Source organism: Ipomoea nil, unplaced genomic scaffold (genome assembly GCF_001879475.1).
Source record: "Ipomoea nil cultivar Tokyo-kokei standard unplaced genomic scaffold, Asagao_1.1 scaffold2480, whole genome shotgun sequence".
Lineage (NCBI taxonomy): Eukaryota > Viridiplantae > Streptophyta > Magnoliopsida > Solanales > Convolvulaceae > Ipomoea > Ipomoea nil.
The window spans coordinates 4,651,715-4,675,369 of record NW_017618908.1 but is presented as its reverse complement, the minus strand read 5'-3'; the positions used below and the strand labels follow the sequence as shown (position 1 = coordinate 4,675,369).

At 35.4% G+C, this 23,655-nt stretch overlaps 3 protein-coding genes across 9 annotated transcripts; 1 reads left to right on the top strand and 2 right to left on the bottom strand.

Annotated features, from left to right (window-relative positions):
* Positions 1–731: 731 nt before the first annotated feature.
* LOC109153304 (probable xyloglucan glycosyltransferase 12) lies at positions 732–4,289 on the top strand. Its single transcript, XM_019301196.1, has 5 exons — positions 732–1,943; positions 2,096–2,404; positions 2,499–2,789; positions 2,878–2,991; positions 3,101–4,289. The coding sequence occupies exons 1-5, from the start codon at positions 1,158–1,160 to the stop codon at positions 3,725–3,727; spliced, it is 2,127 nt and encodes a 708-aa protein (XP_019156741.1). The 5' UTR covers positions 732–1,157; the 3' UTR covers positions 3,728–4,289.
* A 2,021-nt stretch (positions 4,290–6,310) lies between these two features.
* Positions 6,311–8,045, bottom strand: LOC109152854 (transcription factor bHLH74-like). 6 transcript variants are annotated; one of them, XM_019300522.1, is made up of 7 exons: positions 7,692–8,035; positions 7,551–7,652; positions 7,411–7,476; positions 7,182–7,250; positions 7,004–7,075; positions 6,818–6,898; positions 6,311–6,531 (listed from the first exon to the last, which is right to left on the bottom strand). In XM_019300522.1, the coding sequence occupies exons 1-7, from the start codon at positions 7,692–7,694 to the stop codon at positions 6,451–6,453; spliced, it is 474 nt and encodes a 157-aa protein (XP_019156067.1). In that variant the 5' UTR covers positions 7,695–8,035; the 3' UTR covers positions 6,311–6,450. The 6 variants fall into 6 exon arrangements, with proteins under 6 accessions (XP_019156067.1, XP_019156066.1, XP_019156065.1 ...); XM_019300521.1 differs by having other exon boundaries at positions 7,188–7,250; positions 7,551–8,040; XM_019300520.1 differs by having other exon boundaries at positions 7,551–8,036.
* An 11,047-nt stretch (positions 8,046–19,092) lies between these two features.
* Positions 19,093–22,580, bottom strand: LOC109153349 (AP2-like ethylene-responsive transcription factor ANT). Of its 2 annotated transcripts, XM_019301257.1 has the most exons (10): positions 22,378–22,580; positions 21,902–22,253; positions 21,177–21,795; positions 20,977–21,059; positions 20,769–20,777; positions 20,593–20,681; positions 20,427–20,500; positions 20,295–20,345; positions 20,123–20,199; positions 19,093–20,028 (listed from the first exon to the last, which is right to left on the bottom strand). In XM_019301257.1, the coding sequence occupies exons 2-10, from the start codon at positions 22,182–22,184 to the stop codon at positions 19,418–19,420; spliced, it is 1,896 nt and encodes a 631-aa protein (XP_019156802.1). In that variant the 5' UTR covers positions 22,185–22,253; positions 22,378–22,580; the 3' UTR covers positions 19,093–19,417. The 2 variants fall into 2 exon arrangements, with proteins under 2 accessions (XP_019156802.1, XP_019156801.1); XM_019301256.1 differs by having other exon boundaries at positions 21,902–22,580.
* Between the last annotated feature and the right edge of the window lie 1,075 nt (positions 22,581–23,655).

Genomic DNA, 23,655 nt, shown 5'->3' with positions numbered 1-23,655 from the left:
TGCTGAGCTGTCACTACAGTAAAATCCCCATGTTACCATCAATACTTAAAACCGTGATTATAGTGGTTTTACCACGTTTAATCTTAAACATTCAAATTGTCCTTCCCTCCCTCTCTCCTCCAGTGGTTTTTGAACTTTCAAATTGTTATCATATGTGGTCCAAGTTAACTACTCATGGTCATGTAACTACTAAATTTTAACCATTCATGATCCATGGTCCTTTAAGGAGGTGTTAAATTTTGTTAGTTGAAGGCAAGGAAGGGACACGGGTGGTTAACTCAGATCACATATGGTAACGATTTAAAAGTCGAAGGATCAATAGTGATCGATTTAAAAGTTTAAGACTAAACGTGACAAAATTATTTTACGGACCCCATATGACATTAACTCTAAAATTTGTTGGTCATGGCGTTAAGGACATAAGGGGTCATTTCCAGTATTCATGGTTGGAGATTATTGGGAGGAAGCCAATAAAATCTTAAGAACTATCCGGTCTGTCTCGAATAATGTGATGTAAGTAAAGAAATAAGTTGCGTATTTACTCTAACTAACTATAAGGCTAGAGGATTGTTGAGCGAAGGCCAATAAAATTCTTAAGAGTTAAGTACAACACTCCAACTGTATTGAACAATGTAATGACGATCTATATAAATAAGGAAATAAGTTATATATTTGTTACTAGCTATTGATTTTGGTCTGGGCAGTAAGCGCTTGGTCATAACAAAATTTAAGTGGGATTATAAAGTCATTACAGCAGAATTTATAGGAACTAAATAAGCATTCATCTCTATTTATGTGACTGCACTTTAAATCGGTAGTTTTCTTTTGTTTTTGTTGGGGTTATATTATCATACATGGCCGTCACTCTCACTCCCCCATTCTTGTGCGCGAGACTGAGCTAATTCCATTCCTTTGTACTGTGGAGTATACAGTGCTGCTCTCTCTGTGTAAAACCCGATCGTGCCCTCAATCTCACAGCATATAGATACAATATAATAAGCTCCTCTTTGGCATTCAAGAGTCGCAGAAACTGGGCGTTGGTTTTGTTTAATGTTTTAGTGCTTTTGTGTTGGAAATGGTGTGGGTTTAGTGAGTTTTAAGCATTGTGTTGATTTTGAGGGGAAAGTTTGAATCTTTTTGGGTGTTTTAGTGGTGGAATGGCTCCGTTTGGGTGGTGGGCTAAGGAGAGCCATGTGGGAACCCCTGTGGTGGTGAAAATGGAGAACCCGAATAATTGGTCAATGGTGGAGCTCGAAGGGGCATCGGAGGAGGATTTTCTTTGCGCCGCCGCCGCCGATGACGACCACGATCCCTCAATGCCCGCCGCCCGCCGCCGCCGGGAGAAGGTACGGAACAAGAACGCCAAGCAGCTAACTTGGGTGCTCCTCCTCAAGGCGCATAAAGCCGCCGGCTGCCTGACCTCCATTGCCGCCGCATTGCTCGGCCTCGCCTCCGTCGTGCGCCGCCGCCTCGCCTCCGGGAGGACCGACCGCACCGACAGCGGCGCCTCCGCGGAGAAGACCCGGTTCTTCTCCTGCATAAAGGTCTTCCTCTGCTTATCTTTAGTCCTGCTAGGGTTTGAGATAGCCGCATATTTTCAAGGCTGGCACTTCACCGCCGCCGATCTTCAAATACAGTATCTCTACACTTTAACTAACCCTCCATTTGAAGTTAAGGGTTTGTTTGATTGGATTTATTCCAAGTGGGTTTTAGTTAGGGTGGAATATCTTGCTCCCCCACTTCAATTCTTGGCCAATTTCTGCATTGTCCTGTTCCTTATCCAGAGCTTGGATAGGCTAATCCTTTGCCTGGGTTGTTTCTGGATCCGGTTTAAGAAGATAAAACCAATTGCTAAACAAGGAGCCATGGATCTGGAAGGGGGTGAAGGGGCTGGTTACTTCCCCATGGTTCTAGTTCAGATCCCCATGTGCAATGAAAGAGAGGTAGGAGAAATCAAGAAACTTTTATGGTTTTGAAAGTTTGAATTTTTAATCTTTGTAAATTTCATAGCTTTCAAGAACATGGATAGATGACAGTTTTGTCGGTGGATGTTGATATGTTTGGTTTGAAATGTGTCTTGCATTGCTGTTTCCAGGTCTATCAGCAATCGATAGCGGCCGTGTGTAGCTTAGATTGGCCTAAATCGAGCTTCTTGATTCAAGTTCTTGATGATTCTGATGATTCCGAGACTCAGTCGTTGATTAACGACGAGGTGCATAAATGGCAGAAGGAAGGCGCCAACATTGTGTACAGGCATAGAGTGATTCGGGAGGGATATAAGGCCGGGAATCTTAAGTCCGCCATGAATTGCAGCTATGTCAAGGACTACGAATTCGTTGTCATATTCGATGCTGATTTTCAGCCAGCCCCGGATTTTCTTAAAAGAACAGTTCCTTATTTCAAGGTATTATTTCTCGAGATGCAATTATGTAGCCCGTGCTTTCGTTGTTCAGTTTCGAGTATGAACTCATGTTTGATTTTCTCGAGTATACTTATAGGATAACGAGGACCTAGGGCTAGTTCAGGCGAGGTGGTCATTTGTGAACAAGGATGAAAATCTGCTAACGAGGTTGCAGCTCATTAACTTAGCATTTCATTTCGAAGTGGAGCAGCAGGTGAACGGGATTTACCTAAATTTCTTTGGGTTTAACGGGACTGCTGGAGTGTGGAGGATAAAAGCGTTGGAGGAGTCGGGTGGATGGTTGGAAAGGACGACGGTGGAGGATATGGATATTGCTGTCCGGGCTCACCTCCATGGATGGAAATTTATCTTTCTTAACGATGTCGAGGTATTCATAGGTGGACACAATTGTCGTTTGGTTATGGTAAGTTGTAAATTATGTGTGGCTAACTAACCGTAGTTTCTTGAATTTTTAGTGTCAATGTGAGTTGCCGGAGTCTTATGAAGCGTATAGGAAACAACAACATAGGTGGCATTCGGGGCCCATGCAATTGTTCCGTCTTTGTTTGCCTGACATCATTAACTCAAAGGTAACGTTTTTTTTTAGTACTACTGACTCTGTTACAATGCAGTAACCGAACATTACATATGGCTAAGGCTAACCCCCGAATCCCCGATCCTACTTGGTTTATTATGCAGATCAGCATTTGGAAGAAATCCAATTTAATTTTCCTATTCTTCCTCTTGAGGAAGTTGATTCTACCGTTTTATTCCTTCACTCTTTTTTGCATTATTCTCCCCATGACAATGTTCATTCCTGAGGCTACACTTCCATCGTGGATCGTCTGCTACATCCCCGCCACCATGTCGTTTCTCAACATACTTCCAGCCCCGAAATCTTTCCCTTTCATCGTCCCTTACCTTCTATTCGAGAACACAATGTCCGTCACTAAGTTCAATGCCATGATATCGGGGCTTTTCCAACTCGGGAGTGCGTATGAGTGGGTTGTGACGAAAAAGCTCGGGCGATCCTCCGAGGGCGATCTCGCCTCGTTGGTCGATGAAAAACCGAAACCCCAACGAGGGGTATCTGTACCTGATTTAGTCGAGTTGCGGGAGGAAATGAAGCAGAAGGAACAGAAGGCTTCCCGCAAAAAGAAGTACAACCGGATATACACGAAAGAACTAGCCCTCGCTTTCCTCCTTCTCACAGCTGCAGCGAGGAGCCTCATGTCCGCTCAGGGCATCCATTTCTACTTCTTGCTGTTCCAAGGCGTATCCTTCCTTCTCGTCGGATTGGACCTGATCGGGGAACAGGTAGACTAAAAAAACACGGTTTAATTAGCAGCCTCGAGTGAATATGTAGTTCAAGTGGACAGTCAAGTTGGTGTATATACACGATCCCGGGGGGAAATAATGGAGAGACGAAAAACCCACGCCTATACTCGTACTCTCCTCCCTCCAACGCACCCGTGCCTGCTGAAGTTGCAAACAAAATACGATTGCTCCAACACTGCAGCTTCGAAAAGAATGGTATTTTCTTGTTAATTACTACTACTTCTGTCTTGTAATTTTTATTTTTCTGTTTTGGGGTATTCTTTTGTAAGAAGAATTTGTCGGTCGAAACATTAAACACGGGGGTTAGATACAGTTGATATAGTAGTAGTAGTAGGGGGAGGGGGATGCAATAATTCATTGTCATCATCAATTTATTTCCATAATTTCATTAGAGGGGTTTGATGGTGGAGCCAATCCTCAAGAAAAGGACTTGTGTAGATTCTTGAAATCTTAGGTGAAGGGGAGATATTGTGTATGTGGACAACAAAGTTTGCCCCATTTGAAGCACATTCTTTTCATATTATCTACATTTTATGATGTTGTTGCTCCTACATTGTTTCTTAAAGGGCATTTGTGAGAATGTTTATATATATATGATTGTATCAGATACTATCAGTATTGGTGTCGATTACGAGTGTAAATGAGCTAAAGCTCAAATAGTTAAAATTGGACATTTATTAGGCTCGTGAGTTGCTTGAGCCGAGTATTAAGAGAATCGAATTCGTCTTGTTTTGTTACTTGAATTATCTGAGCTCAATTTTGACTGAACAGCGATCAAATCGAATTCAAATATTTATCGAATCAAACTCGAGAAGGTTAGCTCATTTACATCCCTAGTCTCGATTGCATCATATAAAAATTGGTATTTAATTCTTTTATTATAAGTTTGACTAGATTTATTATTATTATTTTTTTTCCAAATTGGTTGCTTTTAATTTTAAATGTTTAAAATACAATCACTTTTATTAAATTTTACTCTTCTACATGTGAGGGTATTTCATATTAATTTTTATTGATTTTAAAGGTTGAATATTAAATAATGATTAAATCGATAGTTATGAACTAAATGTAAAAAATATTATTATGGTCAAATGATTAAAAATAAAATTTGTTAAAAAATTGTTTGATTATTATTGTAGTGGTCTAAAACACATGTATATTCTATTCAATATAAGGTTACTTTTAAAAAGGTCCGAACTTATGGCAAAAAATTTTGGTCTCAATCTAATTACTTTTTATTAATGATGCAATTGACACTAGAGATGGAAAAAAAAGAAAAAAAAAATGTGATGACATTTATGTAATTATAATAGTTTATTTAAAAAAATTTGATAGTACATATGCATATAACTAAAAGTACACACTTGCTATTATAGATCTTGAGTGCATTGTCAATTATCATTTATCAACATATATTCTATCAAGCGTTTTCAAATATATTGTTGTAATTGCAAAAATGATTATTTTAGATGAACAGATAATATTAGTTCAGACGTATGTAACTACTAGTTCTCACCTAATATATATATGCTTCTCTATATATAGATTTCAAGTGAATATTAGTGTAACAACAAATAGAAAAATTATAGCAATAAAATATGTGAAGATTATGAAGGGGACAACAATATTTTGGCTTATTGTTGTTACGGAGTAATTGTTTATTAATGATAGATAGGTGTGGGTGCTAATTTGCTTGTTGTATACTTGACATGCTTCCGTGATATGCGTGACGTGACATGTCCACACTCACCTCCCTTTATATATTGATTGATGATACCATATACAAATATAATATAATCTAATATTATAATAAATTAAAATGTACCTTCTCAAAGCTATTTTGAAAATTTGTGACAAGAAAAATCCATAATTACTATTGGAGGGTATACATTAGGTAAGTTATATTTTTGTTTAAAAGCTGCGGTTTTATTATTTTTATTATCTTTTATTATTATTTAATTATTATATTTGTAATATATATAATATAAAAGTGAGATCATTTTAGAAAATGAGAAAATATTGCTAGAATGTAGAACAAATATTGTAAATTTGATGATGTGGAAGTGGGACCTATTTTAGAAAGTGAGAGAAAATTGTGGGATGAGGATAGCCTAAGTATAGTATAGTGAGAAGTTAGAGTTATACTTTTTGCCAGAGTTACTTATTGACTTTTTTAATTTGAGTTGATTAGTTATAAACAACCTATGCTGAATTATGTCATAGTGATTATTGGCTAGAGTTATAAGAAAAATTTCACTAAAGTCCAAAACATATATTCGAATAGCGGATGCAGAATTTGAATTTCCCACAAATCAAAGAAGTTATACTTGACGTAATTAAGGTATATATAGTAGCTTCATGCTTCACACGCTAAAATATTCCCTAAGCTAGTTTCCCAACAGTATAATACACTTTTTTTTTTTTTTTTTTTTTTGCGTTCTAGGATCATTATTGCATTTTAGTCCCTTATATTATATTCTTGAATAAGATTGAAGTCTTTCTTGATGTACATCATACATGAAATCAGAAATGTTACTTCATCATTATTCATTAGAATTAGGATTAGGACTTAGCAAAAACAACATATACAACTTTAATTTCATGGTTTTAAATCCAACCTTATACTTAAACGACTTAACTTCATTTCATTTTAATCAGCACCTTTTGATAAGTATTTCATCTTTATTACTAAACAAGCTAAATCATATTTGTCACCTATCATTTGGTCCCCTATTACTCATGGAATCAAATCCCTTTTGGAGAATACTCTGCAGGTCATTGTCCCATACATTCTGCATGAAAAAAAAAAAAAAAAAAAAAAAAAAAAAAAAAAAACCAAGCTTTTGTAATCTTTATCAATGCTGTTTTGAGCAAAAGAAACTGTAAAACTAATGATACGTCAGACTAATCCTAAGCAGCCCCCAGAATCCCTCCGAGGAAATAAACCTCTTATCGGTTAATGTCTCCTAATGATCGACCCCCAAGTTCCCTGTCACTGAAGCCAACTGCTTTAGGGTGATCAGTCGAATCAACTAAGCTAGCCCCGCAGGATAATGATCAGATACACTTTGATTATACCTGAGGTAAAGCATGCAATGGGGTTGAGCCTGGGATGCAAGTGAAAGATCTGTGGGGAATATTCAATCCTGGCAGAAAGATCTTGACAGAAGAGAATTGCAGATAAATTAAACTTCAATTCAGTGTTCTTTCTACAATACAAAATGGAAGGAATGCAGATTGATCTATTAATATATTATCACTCACATCTTTGGGCAATATCTGTTCAACATCAAGATTCATCTCTGGATTCACAGTTGCAAGCTTCATTGACAGGAACTATAAAACCATGAAAGCAATTCAGGAAAATGGTCGGACAATCGAAAACAACAAAAGTAGATTAATTGGTTCTGCTAAGGTTGCAGAAGTGAGAACACATATATACCTCAACCTGTTGCTGGAGTGACTGCACATACTTGATAATCTTGTCGAGCATCACCGCTTTCCCAGCAATCTACGAATCGAATCAGCAAGATTTGTTGAGCATATAACCATTAATGTGCAATCCAACTATCAGCTTAGGCTTTTAGTTGAGATGGAGCACATGCTTCGATTTGGTATCAGAGTCAGACCAAAGGTCATGGGTTCAAATATCTAAAAAAACCAGTTACTACCTTATTGCAGCCTGGGACTAGTTCTTGAAGCAGTCTCATTCTTTCACTGATCTTTTCTCTCCTCACCTGCAATTCTTTGAGGAAATCAAGCCTTTCATAGTATTTTCTGGCAAGAAAAAGATGAATATAATGGGGGTTACCCTTTCTGCAAGGCTGTGACTGTTTGTTGCCTGGCCTCTTTTAGCCCTCACATGAACATAATTTTCCTTTCTTGCACTGTCGTTTTGCCGCGTCTTATGTTTCTTTTTACCTTGTTCTTTTGAACATTCCAAAACATCTCCCATTTTGTATTAAATTGGAAGAACTAATGTACCAGAAGGTAATATCTTGCAGGACTCAAACTATAAACAAAATAACCAGGCAGCTTTATAGGACTGGGGAAAGGATCAAAGGAGGGTTAAGGTTAAATCAAGGAAATGAAATCTCTTAGCACAGTATCATTACAGATAATGGGAAGGGGGGAATTGAAATTCAATGAAACAAGCATAGAATCTAAAAACATTCTGGGTAAGAACAAATCCTAGGATGAATTCTGGTGCAATGAGTAATCACCAGAGACATGAAAGTATGAAACTTTGAGAAGCATAAAGTTAGAAAAGGAAGAAGTGAAAGGCATTGGATAAGAAGCCAATTAGAAAGCAGATTCCGATGCCAAGAACAAGAACTCGAAACAACCCCATAAGGCTCAAGATCGCGATTTACCTTCTCCAGCGACTCTTGGGCAAGGATTCCGGGGGCTTAGAATTAGTCTCGTATAAGCTGGGAATCTAATTTCGTTAAATATTCTGAGAAAGGGTAGCCAAAACTGCCCAAAAAGCACCAAATTCCATGGATAGTACTATTCTGAAAGCATCAAATACTTGCTTAAATTTCAAACACAGCAAAGAAAGCAGCAGTCTTTATAGATCAAAAATTCCAAGTTTCCTCCTAGAAATTTGTCAGTCCATAAATTGTTTATGCAAGACATTTACAGAGTTTTGCTCAGTAATTTACTTATAATTATTTAAACTGGGAATTTTTGTGCATGTGAGTTTGGCTACTTTTAAAAGACAAAAACCACAGATTACTGGCAAGTGATTATATTATATTGTTGCAGAACCTGATGCTTTTCCTCTTCCTTAATCCTTGTACTTTATATTACCTTATGTTTATCCTAAGAAAACTTTTCTGCATTGTGAAGACACATTTAGTAAAGTAGAATGAAAATTTTGACAATGTCCTACGTAATCCTCTGGGGAGAAACTTGTGCAGAGGTTGCTTGTGGAAGGGGCTTTCCAAGGCTTACATTTCTTATGTGCCCTAATGGAAAATTTTTAAAATATCGTTGCTATATAAGAGATTTTTAACATGACAAGTATGTCATCAAAAATGATAAATATGTAATTGAATAAAGTTGGCAGATTCTCAGTAAGTCAGGGAAAAGAATCTCATCCCCTTTTATGTGGAATTTACTTTCCTTGATATCATAGAATGTAATAAGTGAAAGATTACATCAAACGTGTGAATAATTTTTCCCCATTTTAAAATGAAAGTTCAAACTCTTCTGGTTGTCAAACGCCCTCTTAGAGTGTAATGAATAACTAACTACTATGTAGCGTGATGATATCTATGTTATCATTCTGAAAGCATTTTTTTTTTAAACCATAAAAATTGGGAATTATATTAAAGCAATGAGGTGCCTAAAAACGGAGATGATACATCCCTCCAAACAGACCGTACAGTAATCGCACTTCCAATCTTAACCAGTTAACATGTCAATAGCCCTTTCCTATTAATGGCCCATATAGAAAAGTAGCCCATAGGCTTCTCATCGTCAATAGCCCATGCAACCTAAGCTAAGGCTACCAAAGCCCACTATTTGAGCTTCGGAACGGTATACTGTGTAACTGTGTACACCATGCAAGGTGTACACGGTTTCAATTCATAATTTCTATAATATAGATTCATAATTTTTATACAGTATATATTCATAATTTCTATACTGCAGATTCATAATATCTATAATATTGATTCATAATTTCTGTACTGTAGATTCATAATTTCTAAACTGTATAATTATTAAATTATGAACATATAGTTCTGTGATTGTGAATACAGAGTTCAACAATTGGGAATATGAACATCCAAAATTATGAACATAGAATTTTGTAATTGTGAATATAGAGTTCAATAATTATGAATATAAAGTTAAAAAATTATGAATATATAACTTTATAATTATAAACATATAGTTCAATAATTATGAATATAGAACAGTGTGCACCATGTATGCTGCATACGATTGTACAATATAATTCACCTTGAGCTTCAATTTTTCAGTAGGTACTCAATGTTATGGTTCTTTTTTTTTTTTTCTTTTTTTTCTTTTTTTGGACACCTTGTTATTCTAGTTTAATGAATCATTGAGTTACTATGATTTATCATTTCAATATCGTGTTAGATATGAAAATAGGGGTCTTGGAGACAAGAAAATTTTGACTTTTGTTGGTAAAAAATAAAAATGAAAAACAACTGATGTTTGGTGGTTGTGCAATTTTAATGGCTACCCACGACATGGGCCAGTGGGGCAACAAAAAATAAATTGTAACAATGAGTCATTATTTATGATAGAAATCTAACTCCATCCTCCATAAATGAACTCGAATTTTACACATGCGAGTTTCATTCGTCATAAAAAAGGGAAAATTATAATATATGTCCCTCACAAATATGTCAATTATTAATATCATTTATGAATTATTAGTGGTGTAAATATTGTCTATTAATTTTCAAAACATGACATATATTACCCCTTTCCTAATAGGAAGAAGGAGAAATATTGTTGTCGTGGACTCGCGAGAGGAGAACAAACAAAAAAAAAATGAAGAAAAAAAAAATGTGATTTTCAAACAGGAAAAACGACAGGTAACCATATTTACACCACTAATAATCCAGATAAAAGACAATATATGTCACGTTTTAAAATTGAAAGACAACATTTACACCACTAATAATTCAGGTGTAACATTTATAATTGACATAAATTACAATTTTCTCAAAAAATAATAATAAATTCCACCCTCCATAAATGAACTTTCAAATCACTCCCTGGGATGTTGTTGTCTTACACATCCTATACTAGGCTGTGGTTCTACTTTCTTTTATCATTGTTTTGTTTCAACTCAACATCCAAAAATTCTTATTACATGTAAGATTCAAAGATTTCCTTGCCTATACCATTGATGAAACATTCATTTACTTCCAGGATAAACATCTTATATAGCAACCAATACAACTTCTGGGTAATTTGCAGAAGTTCTATATAACTGCAATATTACTGTTGTTACATGCTCTGATTTTATTAGAGGAGATGAAAAAAAAAAAAATTTACTATGACCTCTTTCTTTTGGGACCATTTGACTTGGTAACTACGAGATTCGAAATTCAACTCTTTGTGAGAGCTAGCTATATATGTTGACATTCTTGATTTGAATAGGTCAGCTACGAACAACCTAGGCTAAAACCTCTTTGTGGTCTTTGTCAGCAAAGGTCATAAGGCGGGCAGAGAGGTGGTTTGAGCTGATTAGTTATGAACAACCATACTGGTTTAACTTCTTGTGATCTTTTGCCGGCTAAGACAACAATATTAGTTTCATTCAAAACGCACTTCAGGATAGCAGTTGTTGACTTTTCTATATATATATATATATATATATATATATATATATATATATATATATATATATATATGGTAAAATATCAAGTTTTCACTTTATAAAACTAGACAAATTAAACATGCAAATTAAATATAATTTCTGTGGTTATAAATTACCATTTTGTGTTTTTTTTTTTTTGTCTTAAATTTTACATGGAAACAAGACAATAATGTGGAATAATGATACCCCATTTCTTTCTTCGGTTAGAAAACAATAATGTCACCTTACGCCAAACGAAAGCATTCAATTTACAAAAAATAAAAAACAAAAAAATGTTTGGTCTGCTTTCTGAGATTTCACGTGATTTGGGGTTTGAAATGGGCACAGGAAAGGGACATTATATTCAAGATTTTTTGAAATGAATAAAAAGAAAAATAATGGAAGAAAGACAGTTTCAAAGCAGGAAACAAGGAGCCTCTACAGGGAACAACATATATGCAATTATAAATCATCTCCTCAATCCTCATCTGTAAATCCTTTGAAAATGAAACAACATTTTGGTACCACATTATTGTCCCCATGTCCTTCACGTATGGTACAATAATCTGAGTTTTCTTGTTTTTTCCTTCATTTTTACCTCTGTTTTTTGTTGGGAAATCTTCTTAATTGTCCCAACATGTGATATTTAGAGATGTACACGTATACAAAAAAGATTACATCTTTTGTCAAAGTGGTCCTAATGGTTCAGTTTCTTTAACTGATAGTTATTTTGAGAGATTATTCTCACATTGTCACTGGTGAGACTCAATTCTTTATTTCTTGTAACAAATTTCACCATTGCGATCAGTTGAGCTGTCCATTTAGACTAGCTACTCATTTGTTAATTCTATGAATATAGATTGTATGTAATTGTCTTGCAAAGTAAAGTGTAGGAAAATTACAATTTCCATCCTTTAAGTAATTATTATTTATATCCCTAGTTGTTGTAGGTATTTATATTATTTAATTCGTGCTTTAGGAGATTACTACTTTTGTTCTTATTGTAGTAAAAAAAGTTACACACACAGGGATGGAGCCAAAGGAGCAGGGGGAACAGTTGTCCCTCCTCACCCCACCCCCACCCCATATATAATCTTTGTGTGTGTGTGTGTGTGTGTGTGTGTGTGTGTGTGTGTATATATATATATATATATATATATATATATATAAGTTTTCAAAAAAAATGTATATATAATACAAGTTTTAGTATTAGTACAAAAAAACTATAAAATATTAACCAGAAATGAGTTAGTTTAGTTGGCAGAGCAAATTTTTGATAATAGTAAAAGTCAAGAGTTTGAATCCTTTGTTATTAACATAGGTTTACAGTTTTTTTTTTACTCTTTCTCCTATAGCTTCAACACAGTCACAGTCACGTTTTTAATAACTTTTTATAATATAATGTATTTTCTATTCAAATTATTTTATCAAATTAATTATGTTTCATATTTTGTTGAATATTTTTATAAAGTTTCGATGTGTTTTATTTTTCGCTCATATCCAACAATATTTACAACTATATTTCTTTGGTAATTTTTTTATTTTTTTAAAATTATCTCTTTCGTTTTAATGTTTCGTCTTTACTGGAAAAACTTTCTGAATCCGTCCTTACTTCTTCGCCTCCCTTCCCCAACCGAATTTCTGGCTCCACACACACACACACACACACACACACACACACACACACACACACACACACACACATATATAGATTATATGAAAACCAACCTCTCTAGTCTCTATGAGACCATGACTCCATCAGAGTCAATCTGGTGTATTAAAAAATAGATCTATAGATGAGATTAACTAGGAGAATTAAAATTGCGCATGTGCATATGGAGCATTATGATGTGTGCATATTAAACATGTCCCTATGTTGCACACAACATAATTCTTCATATGTACACACACGTTTTTAATTCTCTCAATTAATCTCATCCATAGATCTATTTTTTAGTGCACCAAATTAGTTTTCATGAACTCATTGGGAGGTAAGTTCTCATAGGAACATCACTCACTCTCCCCCTCTCTCTCTATATATATATATATATTTCTAAAAAGTGTTATAAGGGGTGGTTGGGCGGGTGGAGCTTGTATGTTTGTATAGTATGATTCTCATACTAAAATGTCATGAGTTCCATTATTGAAAACATATGATCTTTTTCGATTGAGGCCGCCGCTTATAATCTTTCTAATGCTGTTTATCTTTCTTATATGGAATTGAATTACTTAAGCATGAGGTAGTTGACAGTTCAAGGGGCCACCAAGATTCAATTAAATTAAACTAGTCTTATTTTGTAAAATGTAAATATCACCTGTGTCAAATTTCATTGGATGTTGGACTATTTCATCATAGGCCATACTACTTTAGAAGCCCTTAGGAGAGATATTCAACAATGCAAATAGTGTGATGGGATTTATTAAAAAGTTATTTTCAAGTTGAATAAATCACGAGATTATTATATCATATCATTTCATGAAATTTATAAAATAACATAACTATTTCAGATAGTAAGAGAATCGTTTATAGCCAATGTTAAGTTGTTTTAAAAGAAATTTAAACTTGTAAATTAAAATATATAATTTTTTTATATTTGAAATCTTATCTCACCAAAACTATTACATTGACTGCCAACAATGTTTGTTGGATGAATTATGAATATTAAAAAAAAACAAGAACCTCCATAATGTCTTCTCATTCGATGCCTTCTTTCTAAAAGTGAAATTAAAAAGAGACATTTTGATACTTCCATCTAAATTAGTAAAATAACAAATATAGTGATCAAAATATCCCTTTAAAAAACAATTAAAAATAAATACATTATAGAAAATTATTTTTTTAAAAAAAAACTATATTGAAAATATATATAATGCTAATTTGGCTGTATAATAAATAAATAAAAGAAGAAGATATTGACAAAAAAAGTGGTTGAATGATTAATTATTATGTCCAATTGTCCATCTCCTCGTGCACAAAAAAGACAACAATTTAGAGTGTAATTGCTGTATTGTATGAGAACAAGCTGTCTACAACCCACAAAGAGTAATAATTAATTTTGACTAAAAATCAAATATCAAATCAGCATTATTTTTACCTTTTAGCTAAGCTAGTATCCATAGATTAGAAGTATCCCTATTTGCTTTCCATTTTTTCCCACTAATATATGAGTGAATTCTTTTATACCACTCTCTCTTACCCAATGACCTAATCAATTATACATGTGAATGATAAATAGTAATATTCGTTATAGTATAGGGGAGGAAAAATGAATTCAAGCTTAAGATTCTCTAAAAAGAACATTAAATTTGTCCCTTAAATTATTTAGCCTTGTTGTAGTTAATGACATAATGAAGATGCCTCCACAAAAAATTATAATACTTTTATGCCTCCATGATATAATACTTTTATGACTCCATGATGAATTGTCATATTGTTATCAAAATTTAGATAAACATACTAGATCCCTAGCAGCAAATTCGACCGACAATTTTTCGGGTAACTTAGGGTGTGTTTGGTTGGGACTTTTACATCTTATATTATGAGTTTTGATACCTATTACTATATGTTTGTTTGTCTACTTTGAGTAAATTTCAATTTTGGTCCATTGACTATTGAATTTGTTTTAATTGCAACACTTGACTTTAAAAAATGTTACTTTAGTACCTTGACTATGCAATTCTTATCAATTTTGGTCACGCCGATCAAATTACCGACCAAATGTGATCGAAAAATCTTAAATCAACAATTGAACTGAATTGGAAGGGGTAAATTCATCTTTTCGTGTTCAGTCTGATTTGGGAAAGCGATTGTTGACCAAAATTCCAGCACTCCCTCGCCGCTGCTACTGTCACTGTCTCTCGAGCTGCCGGTGCCCAATATCTTTGATTTCTTGTCACCTTTGTTGAGACCCATAAGCGTTCTTCTCCTTTTGCGGCTCCGAATCTCGCAGGGCGCAGGCATTGCATAGCGAATGATCATGACCTAGATCTGAGCCTCCATTTTCTTGTATTTCTCGATGATGCACTGCATTTCTTACTGGAAGGTTCATTTTTATTTTATCAGTTCAGCTTGTTTCAATTCTTACTGCAATTCGATAGAGTAATTCCAAAAGGGATTGAAAACCCCCGGAAGGGATGGGTTCCTTTCTTTGGCCGGAAACATGTAGCTCGTCGGAGAAGAAAGGAAACCAAGGTAAAATGTGACCGGACATAACATGAAATGACGACTTTGTTCCTTCCATTTAAGATTAATTGTTGACTTAAGATTTTCCGGTCACATTTGGCTGGCGTGACCAAAATTAATAAGAATTGCATAGTCAAGGTACTAAGTTCACATTTTTGAAAGTCAAGTGTTGCAATTAACACAAGTTCAATAGTCAGTGGACAAAAATTGAAATTTACTCGATAAATAATTATCTTATTTATTATATATTTAAATTTTAAAAGTATGAGAAAATTACTTTTTTTTTTGCTTGACCATAGGTTTCCTAAGCCAGTGAAATAAGACGATATTTTCTTACCAAATAAGACCTCAAGGGTAACAAAATACGCCCTCACAAGTTTTAAGTTAGAATTTACCTATATCATCTTATTCACACTTCTAAAAAAAATGTACAGTAATTTTAACTATTTAATTAATTAAGTTTTGTAGTAAATAAAATGTAGAAAATTGTAGCATTCAAAAAAAAAAAATGTAGAAAATTGTCAAGCACCTTGTGCTCAGATGGCATGTAGTGATTCTCCCATATGTGAGGTCATGAGGTTGAGCCTGTACATATTACAATGTAATAGATTGTAATATAGTCAGTAGCTTTCAAAAAAAAGGGGAGGAAATTAAAATTATTATTTTTTTAAAAATGGAATGGAAGAGAGTAATTAATTATTGTAGTGTCAAACATTATAAACAAAAAGTATGTGCAATTATGGCCAACAAATGTACGACATGATAAGGATGGAACAATAACATCATGATTATGCGATCAATATAATATCGCCCAAGGTGACCACTTTGTCTTTCTCTATGGTCCATCTCATACGTAATACCTCCATGCAGAATTTTTTTTTTTAAATATTATAATCTTTATTTAATATTATTGTGCCAATAATTTCAGCCATTATTTGTGTCAACACTATAAAGGATTATATTTTTCTTGAATTTATAGTCTACGAAGAAATAAGTGTGCTTTTATTAAAACTCTACATGAAAGATCGTAGTCTAAAATTTTGAAGGAGGACATTATACGGAGATTGAATAAGAGTGAAGATAGGGAAAATTTTTATTATTTTTTATCTAATCACATGTTTCGTCGACCAGTTAACTAGGATGTGCATCATCTCATCTACAATTCTATGGGCAAAAAAAAAAAAAAAATTGAAAAGAAAAATACGTAGAAGTTAAGGTTGTGTTACGTCAATTTTCTAATTTTTAGGTACTACTGACTCTGTTACAATGTAGTATATGTTCATAACTACTGAAGTAAAAAAAGTCAATACCGCCCCCACTAGGACTCGAACACATGACCTCTCATTTGGAAGAGTTAATTCGAACCTACACTATTTATTTTGTTTGTTAGCATAATCTTTTGCACTGTGGATAATATATATTCTCTTTAAGTGATGTGTTACAACGAAATGTATGGTGAAAATTTTACTGTATCAGTACAGTTCTCCCCCTGCTTTTCTGGATTGTCTTTTTGTTAATGGAGATTCCACCATCGTCCCAATCAAACCATTTTTTTTTAATTTAAAAAATGGTAAATATTTGACGATTTATTTATTTAAAGAAGTGTTAAATTGATCTCCTAATTTCAACAAATAATGTAATTACATGTTTTAAAAACTCCAAATAAGGTTCTCTATATCCGTAAATTAGTGCAATTATGTCCTATTATATATATCAAACAAAATTGTACTATTTTTAAAAAATAAAATTATATAATAAATAAATATTCACGTAAGTATTAAAACACTATATGCTAGCCTTTTCAGCACCATATCAGCGATAATCTGTTAAATATAGGTAACAATAAGATCTAATTACATTATTTTACTGATTTAAGTAACCTTACTGGAGCATTTAAAAAAAATGTAATTATATCCTTTGTTGGAATTAGGGGATAAATTTGACGCTTTCCGAAGATTAATTATTTGATTTGTGGTAGAGTTGAATACACGTGCAAGGTTGTAAGTTGGTTATTATTAGTTTATATATATAGTATAGTAGGTAATAAGTGTCACATTAAGACATGGAAGTGCTTTTAGGTACAAAACGTCACAAAAGCAAAGTGGAATTGAAGAGCATTTCTGTCAATATTTGTAAAGGTGAAGACAAACTTGTAGAATATAATTACTACTCATTATGATCATATCCACACTGGCGGAGCCAGGATTTTTCGTCAGTGGGGGCGAAGAAGCAAAGAGAAAATAAATTAAAAAATGTTTAAATACAATAAAATTGTTAGAAATTACAATACAAGGTTTATGATCAACTACGGGATAATACTCCTATATGCTCTCTCGTATTTTGAAATCGGTGTAGAACTGCTTCATTTGAAACTTGATCAAAAATATATTTTTCAACATACAACCATACGACAAATTGGTAATTAACTAGGGATAATTAACATATTAGTAATTCACAGCAATTAGAGCAATTGTTAACAATAAACAACCACGACCTTTTACTAGGCCAAACACACATCTGCCAACTCGTCTAACACTCCAATTGTTATTTTTAGTTGTTTTCTTATATTTATATCTAATACATGTAATATATATATATATATATATATATATATATATATATATATATGAGTGGGGGCAGCTGCCCCCACTGCCCCCACCCTGACTCCGCCCCTGCATATCCATTAAACCCTAGCTATAAGAATCCCACTACACCTCTCATGCAACAGTCTCCCCTCATAAATATCGAAGTGTTGATCCACATTGTATTGATTTGTATCACAATTATAATTATATATGTTAATTTCTTGCATACGTCTGTTGACACGCATGCTGGTATGATTTCAGATCACTCAATTATTACTCTTGAATTAACTTTTATGGTGATGTTAAGCATTCGTTTAAATTGATAATAACTTGGTCCTTGATAAGGAGAGTGGACGTGTTCAAGTTGCATTGCATTTCCCTAACCAAAAGTGTATCGTGTTCAAATTTGCATTTCCCTTACTAAAAAGTGTATTTCTTTCATATCAACGCTCGCAACTGCTATTTGACGGTATGCTTTGGATGAAGTCTTCGTGACCTTAGCAGGTAAATGATTATAAGAAGATAAAGAGTTAAATCAGTCGGCTCAAGCTACGAAAGCCAATACAGCTCCCACGGGGAGTCAAATTTGAAATCTTGTGATTATCAAGCCAATTATTCTACCAACTTGACCAGAGTTGCCCCATTTAAATAGCGAATTGAATCTCATATCATACAAAGTGAGTAGTGTATTAAACTCAAATTATTTATACAACCTCAAATTGTAATTGTATAATCCTAAAAAATTTATTTTGGATCTTCATTGCTTCAATAATATATATGTATAGATAGATATCATTGAGAGGGAATGTTGGCTTTAGGGAAAGCTCAATGGAATGAAAAGGAGAATGGCAATGATGGTGTTGGGCAGCAGATAGGAGAGAGCTGGAGATCATTCCCATGATTTGGTCAAAGTATTAACCTCCTTTTTTTTTTGTTGGGTTTTTGCATTATTGAGAAGCCATTGTGCTGATTTTTGTACTTTGCAGAACTCAAAAGAGAAGAAAAGAAAAAGGCAAAATGTTCAATCACTCAACAACACTCCACTACCAATACATCCACACCTCTTTTTGAAGAAAAATGGCAATTTACCCGCACAGACAGCTCAGTTGATTTTTGAATAGTAAATTATGAACTAGGACAAAAGATCAAGTCTTGATAGCTCATTGAGTCAGTGTGATTTAGTCATCCACTATTCTGTCGGTCTGGGGCGTGAGGGGCTTTCGTGAGTGATGATTGATAGTTTTAAGCATTAAATTTTTGTTGTAGAGAAACCCAATTCCCTCCATTTTTTGCAGAGACCAAAACTAAAATGAAGATAGGAAAAGGGTTAGCCTTCTTGAAAGTGTTTCCAACATCACTAGGTTACAGACAGATAATTGGGACCCCAAATGTCTTTCCATTAATTCCCCCCCACTATCACCCCCCCACTAACACCTTTTAAAAAACTAACTAAAGTCCTACATCACCCTTTCTCTTCTCCACCTTTTGCCACCACCAATAATTGCCACTTTCCATCTCCCATGCAAAAACACAGTCTCACATGAGAGCAGAAGAGAGAGCTCAGCTCAGGTGTCATTCCAGCCAGCATAGACTGGGAGATGAGGCATGGAGGAAGCCACATTGCCTGCTGGAATCAAGAACTTAGTTGCTGGAGGCTTTGCGGTGAAGACCATCGAGGCGGCACCTGTCTTGTCGGGGCTGCCTTCCCTCGAGCTCCCCAGGCTGGTCACCAAAGACGAGGGGTTCGAAATGTGGCTATCCACCATCTTGTTCGACTCGTCCTGCTGCAGGACTCCCTGGCTCCCGTTCCCAAACACATCGTGCAGTGAAAACCCCGGCTGCTGCTTCTGATACCCCCCGATGCTCGACACGTTTTGCTGCTGCCCGGGCGAGGTGTACAGCATCATGTTCCAGTCTGATGCATTATTCGCGGTGGTCCTCCCGTCTTGAACACACTCCCCCTCGGGTGCCATGTTGTACTCAATCGCAGCAGCAGCCTCCACGACGGGCTCTCGGATCTCCTTGTTTCGCCTCGCTACTTCCCCCGTTGGTAGGGTATTGCTCGCTATGATCTTGTCCACATCGTAGCGGGATATGTCAAAGTTTGTCACAGCATTCACACCCCTGAACTTGATTGCAGCAATATCATAAGCTTCTGCAGCTTCTTCCTGAGTGCCTGCCAAATTCACATATATTTTAAGCATAAACAATCAACAAATCCATAGATTCCCGGGCAATAATAAGAGCAAGAAAAAATGGCAGAGACTTACTGAAAGTCCCGAGATAAAGGTCTTTGTTTCCTGCAACTCTTCCTATTCGGGCCTGCCAGCGACCGTGTTGATGATGCCTGTTAAACACGAAAAGAATCCGAGACTCTCAGAACAACAAAAACCGATAATTCAAGGAGATAATATAATCTTGTACAAAAGACAGACACAAAACCTTGTCACCCCGCGGTATATCGAAGCACCCCGGGAGAATCCACTGCTTTTCCTGGAAACACGAAACAACATCATTAAACACGAGGAACACGATCAAACACTATCCTTAACAACATAACTACGGAGTAAGTACCTTCTTAAGTGTGCAACGTATTCCTGGCGAGTCATGTTCTTCATCTCCTCGAGTTCCTTCTGGTAGTTCTCCAGCTGCCAGAGACAAGATTTCGTTAGCTCAAAAACCCAATGCAGATCTTTAAACCAAGTTTATATTATATCCATTGAAATAAATCAGATCATACCGGGAAGTTAATGTGGGTAGAGGGACCCCAATACTTAAGTGCAGCAAGATCATAAGCTCTAGCAGCTTTCTCCTCCATATCATAACCTCCTAAAGATCATCAGAGCTAATCATTTTTCAATTTCAACATTAATTCACTTCTTCCAAAACAGATAATAAGAAAACAAGAAATCTTACCCAAATACACTGTATAAGCACAAGTGGGATTGAATGGGATTTCCCCAACAAGAGTAAACATGCCAAAAAAAGTGCAGATTTAAGGTCAGGCCAAGCATAGTATGAGCCAAATTGGAAGTCAGAAACAAATGCATCCAAACAAATAAGAGTACAAAAATGGCTGTAATTTCTTATAATGTTTTTTTTTTTTTTTGGTTTGAAGACTAACCTTGCCTTCCTTTTCTAGTCTGCCCCTCCTTCTTGCAACTGTTGTCCCACAAGTGTGCTTCATACCTACCAGTCCACCTATGTCTGGTACAATAATCATGTGCACATGATATATATAATTAAAGGGTCAAAAACATCATTATAATAAATTACCTTAAAAACACAAAAAAGCAGCAGGGATTGAGGCTCAAAGGAGCTGACCTGGTTACCCCTCTGTACTGGGATGTTCTTTGACCAAAAGTGTCTATGGATTTTCTGTGGACAGGCTGTTTTGGAGCCACTTTCATGGAGGCCCTTTTCTTGGACTCCATGGCTACACATTCAAGCTCAGTAGGGGAAATCTGTCTTGCAGCAGTTACACAGCTGGACTGGGAGCCAGGGCTCATGGATAAGCTCAGTGACTGCAACTCATTGCAACCCATCCCCCCACCACCACCACCCTCAGCCACCATGGTGGTGGTGGTGGGGTGGTGGTCAAGGGGCTGTTGACCACCACCAAACTGCCCCACAGAAACCCAGTTTTTCAGTTCATTCTCAACACACTCAGCAAGGTGGTGGGTTGATTTGGGCTCACCATCAAGTGGTTCTTGGTAAAGATCATGGCATTGTAAGGTGGAGAAGTAAGAATGGTGGGTTTGGGGTTCTTGAAGAAAGTCAAAAGCCCTATGCCTTGCAGCTTCTTGTGGGTCAGGGTTATGATAGTAAATACTGTCTAAGCTTAGAGCCATGGCTTCCCTCTCATGGCTTCCAAACTGATTGTCCCCCATTGTTGCACCTCCCAGAAAGTCCTCCAACTTTGGACTGCCATTTGGCACCATACCTTTACCCCAAAAAAAAATAAAGAAATCAAATTCAAGATTCAATTTTTTTCAACCCCAAAAGGAAAACAAGTCAAAAAAGAGGGAAATTAATTGAAGCTTACTTACCATTTGGGTGGGATCTTGAGAGGGGCTGCATAATACAAAGAGAACCATCTGACTTGAGAGGCATAACAGGAAGGGGGAAATGAAAGGCAGAGGCTTCTCCAACCCCATAGCACAGAGAGGGAGAAAGGTGGAAGCTTGAAGCTGCAGCCATGGCTGCTGTTGTTGAAGAAGGAGAAGAAACCTCCATTTTCATATGGGGTGAGAGAGAAAATCCCAGCCAACTATTATTGCCACCACCATTGTTCTCATTATTATTATTACCATTACTGTTCTTATCATTCATAGCTTCTCAAGTTTGAATCTTTTGAGTTTTGTCTCTCTCCTACTTTCCTTGGGCTCCAAGAAGTGTTTCCTGGGATTGAAGAAACTCAATCATTGGGTCGAAAAATACAGCAATCATTTCACTTCAACACAGAAAATATGCACACAGAAAGAAATCATCATCTCCTTCTTCATCATTTTATCTCAGAACTCACCAAAGATTTTTGTAGTCTAGCTGCAGAAGAAGATGATGATGAGAAGCTGCTCTCCCATTTCCCTTCTATCTGTGAAAGCCCCTCCACAAACTATCTTCTCTCTCTCTCTATCTCTCTCTCTAAAATAATAAAACTGGTCGCTTTAAACTAAACAAAGAGAATGAGTTTCAGCGAGCAACCCCCTTCATTCCATAGGGATCTGTGTGTGTATATATATAACATTTTCTGTATACAGTTTATTATTATCCAATAACTATATATGCATACAACTAACAAGTATCTTTCCAAAGCACTTGTCTTCTTAAACTATTATTATTACTAACCACACATTACTTAATTAAAGCCTTAAACCCAAACAAAGTATCATAAACTTCCAACCAACCAGATATGGATTACATTTTTAAAACTTTCACTAAAATTTGCATTCATTAATTAATCCAGCTTTTATTTAATTAACTCCTAACCAAATCACTTATTTAATGAATAGTCATAAGAGTTATGAAGTATCATTATATTTTCTTTTACATATAACATCTGATATTTCCACCGCTATGAGATTAATCTTGATTCAACCAGAATCGCACCTCATGATACAGTGTTTTTTTACTAACATTCAGTCGCTACCCAATAATGTGCACGTCATAAATTCTGCTAGATAATGACAACATCAGTCTAGGTTGTTCATAGATGACTGTCTCGCACCAAGAAGGTCAATAGACTCCTTCTACATGAGAATATAAATTGTTACGTTGTGATTATCAAGTCGATAATCTGACTAACTTTGCTGAGATTGTCCAATTTCTTGTTTCTTTAAGCCATAAATAGGGTGGATCTAGGTCGTGGGATCAAAGAATAATGGGGGTTGGGTTTGGGAGAGACCCAAGAAAGGAAGAAAAAGAAAAAGGGGAAATGTTTTAGGAAATGGAAATGAATAAAAATAAATAGGGGAAGAATGAAGAAGATGGGTTTGAATCTAGTGGGGAAGAAAGAGCCAATGGGGTGAGACTGTGAGGTCAGAGTAATAAATCCAAAAACATAGTTGCTTTTTCCACCATTTTACAGTCGTCAGCAGTAGCGAGCGGAGGAGGAGGTGGTGGTGGTAGAGTCTTAGATTTCAGAAGTGCTCATCTGCCCATCCGGTCACTTCATACAGTACTATTTTCTTCTCTCTCTCTTAAACTCATTAAAAATAAAAACACTAATTTTGATCCCAATATTAACAAAATGACAGTTATGATTCACATGTTTAATTTCTATCATTTTTTGTCCACAATTTTT

Bases quoted from the DNA above. Each gene is read 5' to 3' on its own strand.
- LOC109153304 (XM_019301196.1), top strand. From the start codon at position 1,158: ATGGCTCCGTTTGGGTGGTGGGCTAAGGAGAGCCATGTGGGAACCCCT. The intron at 1,944-2,095 runs GTAGGAGAAATC...TGCTGTTTCCAG, and splicing joins CCATGTGCAATGAAAGAGAG to GTCTATCAGCAATCGATAGC. The intron at 2,405-2,498 runs GTATTATTTCTC...GTATACTTATAG, and splicing joins GAACAGTTCCTTATTTCAAG to GATAACGAGGACCTAGGGCT.
- LOC109152854 (XM_019300520.1), bottom strand. From the start codon at position 7,694: ATGGGAGATGTTTTGGAATGTTCAAAAGAACAAGGTAAAAAGAAACAT. The intron at 7,477-7,550 runs GTAACCCCCATT...AAAGAATTGCAG, and splicing joins GTCACAGCCTTGCAGAAAGG to GTGAGGAGAGAAAAGATCAG. The intron at 7,251-7,410 runs GTAGTAACTGGT...TTCGATTCGTAG, and splicing joins TAGTCCCAGGCTGCAATAAG to ATTGCTGGGAAAGCGGTGAT.
- LOC109153349 (XM_019301256.1), bottom strand. From the start codon at position 22,184: ATGAATGATAAGAACAGTAATGGTAATAATAATAATGAGAACAATGGT. The intron at 20,200-20,294 runs GTTTTGTGTCTG...CGTGTTTAACAG, and splicing joins ATATACCGCGGGGTGACAAG to GCATCATCAACACGGTCGCT. The intron at 20,029-20,122 runs GTAAGTCTCTGC...TGAATTTGGCAG, and splicing joins CCTTTATCTCGGGACTTTCA to GCACTCAGGAAGAAGCTGCA.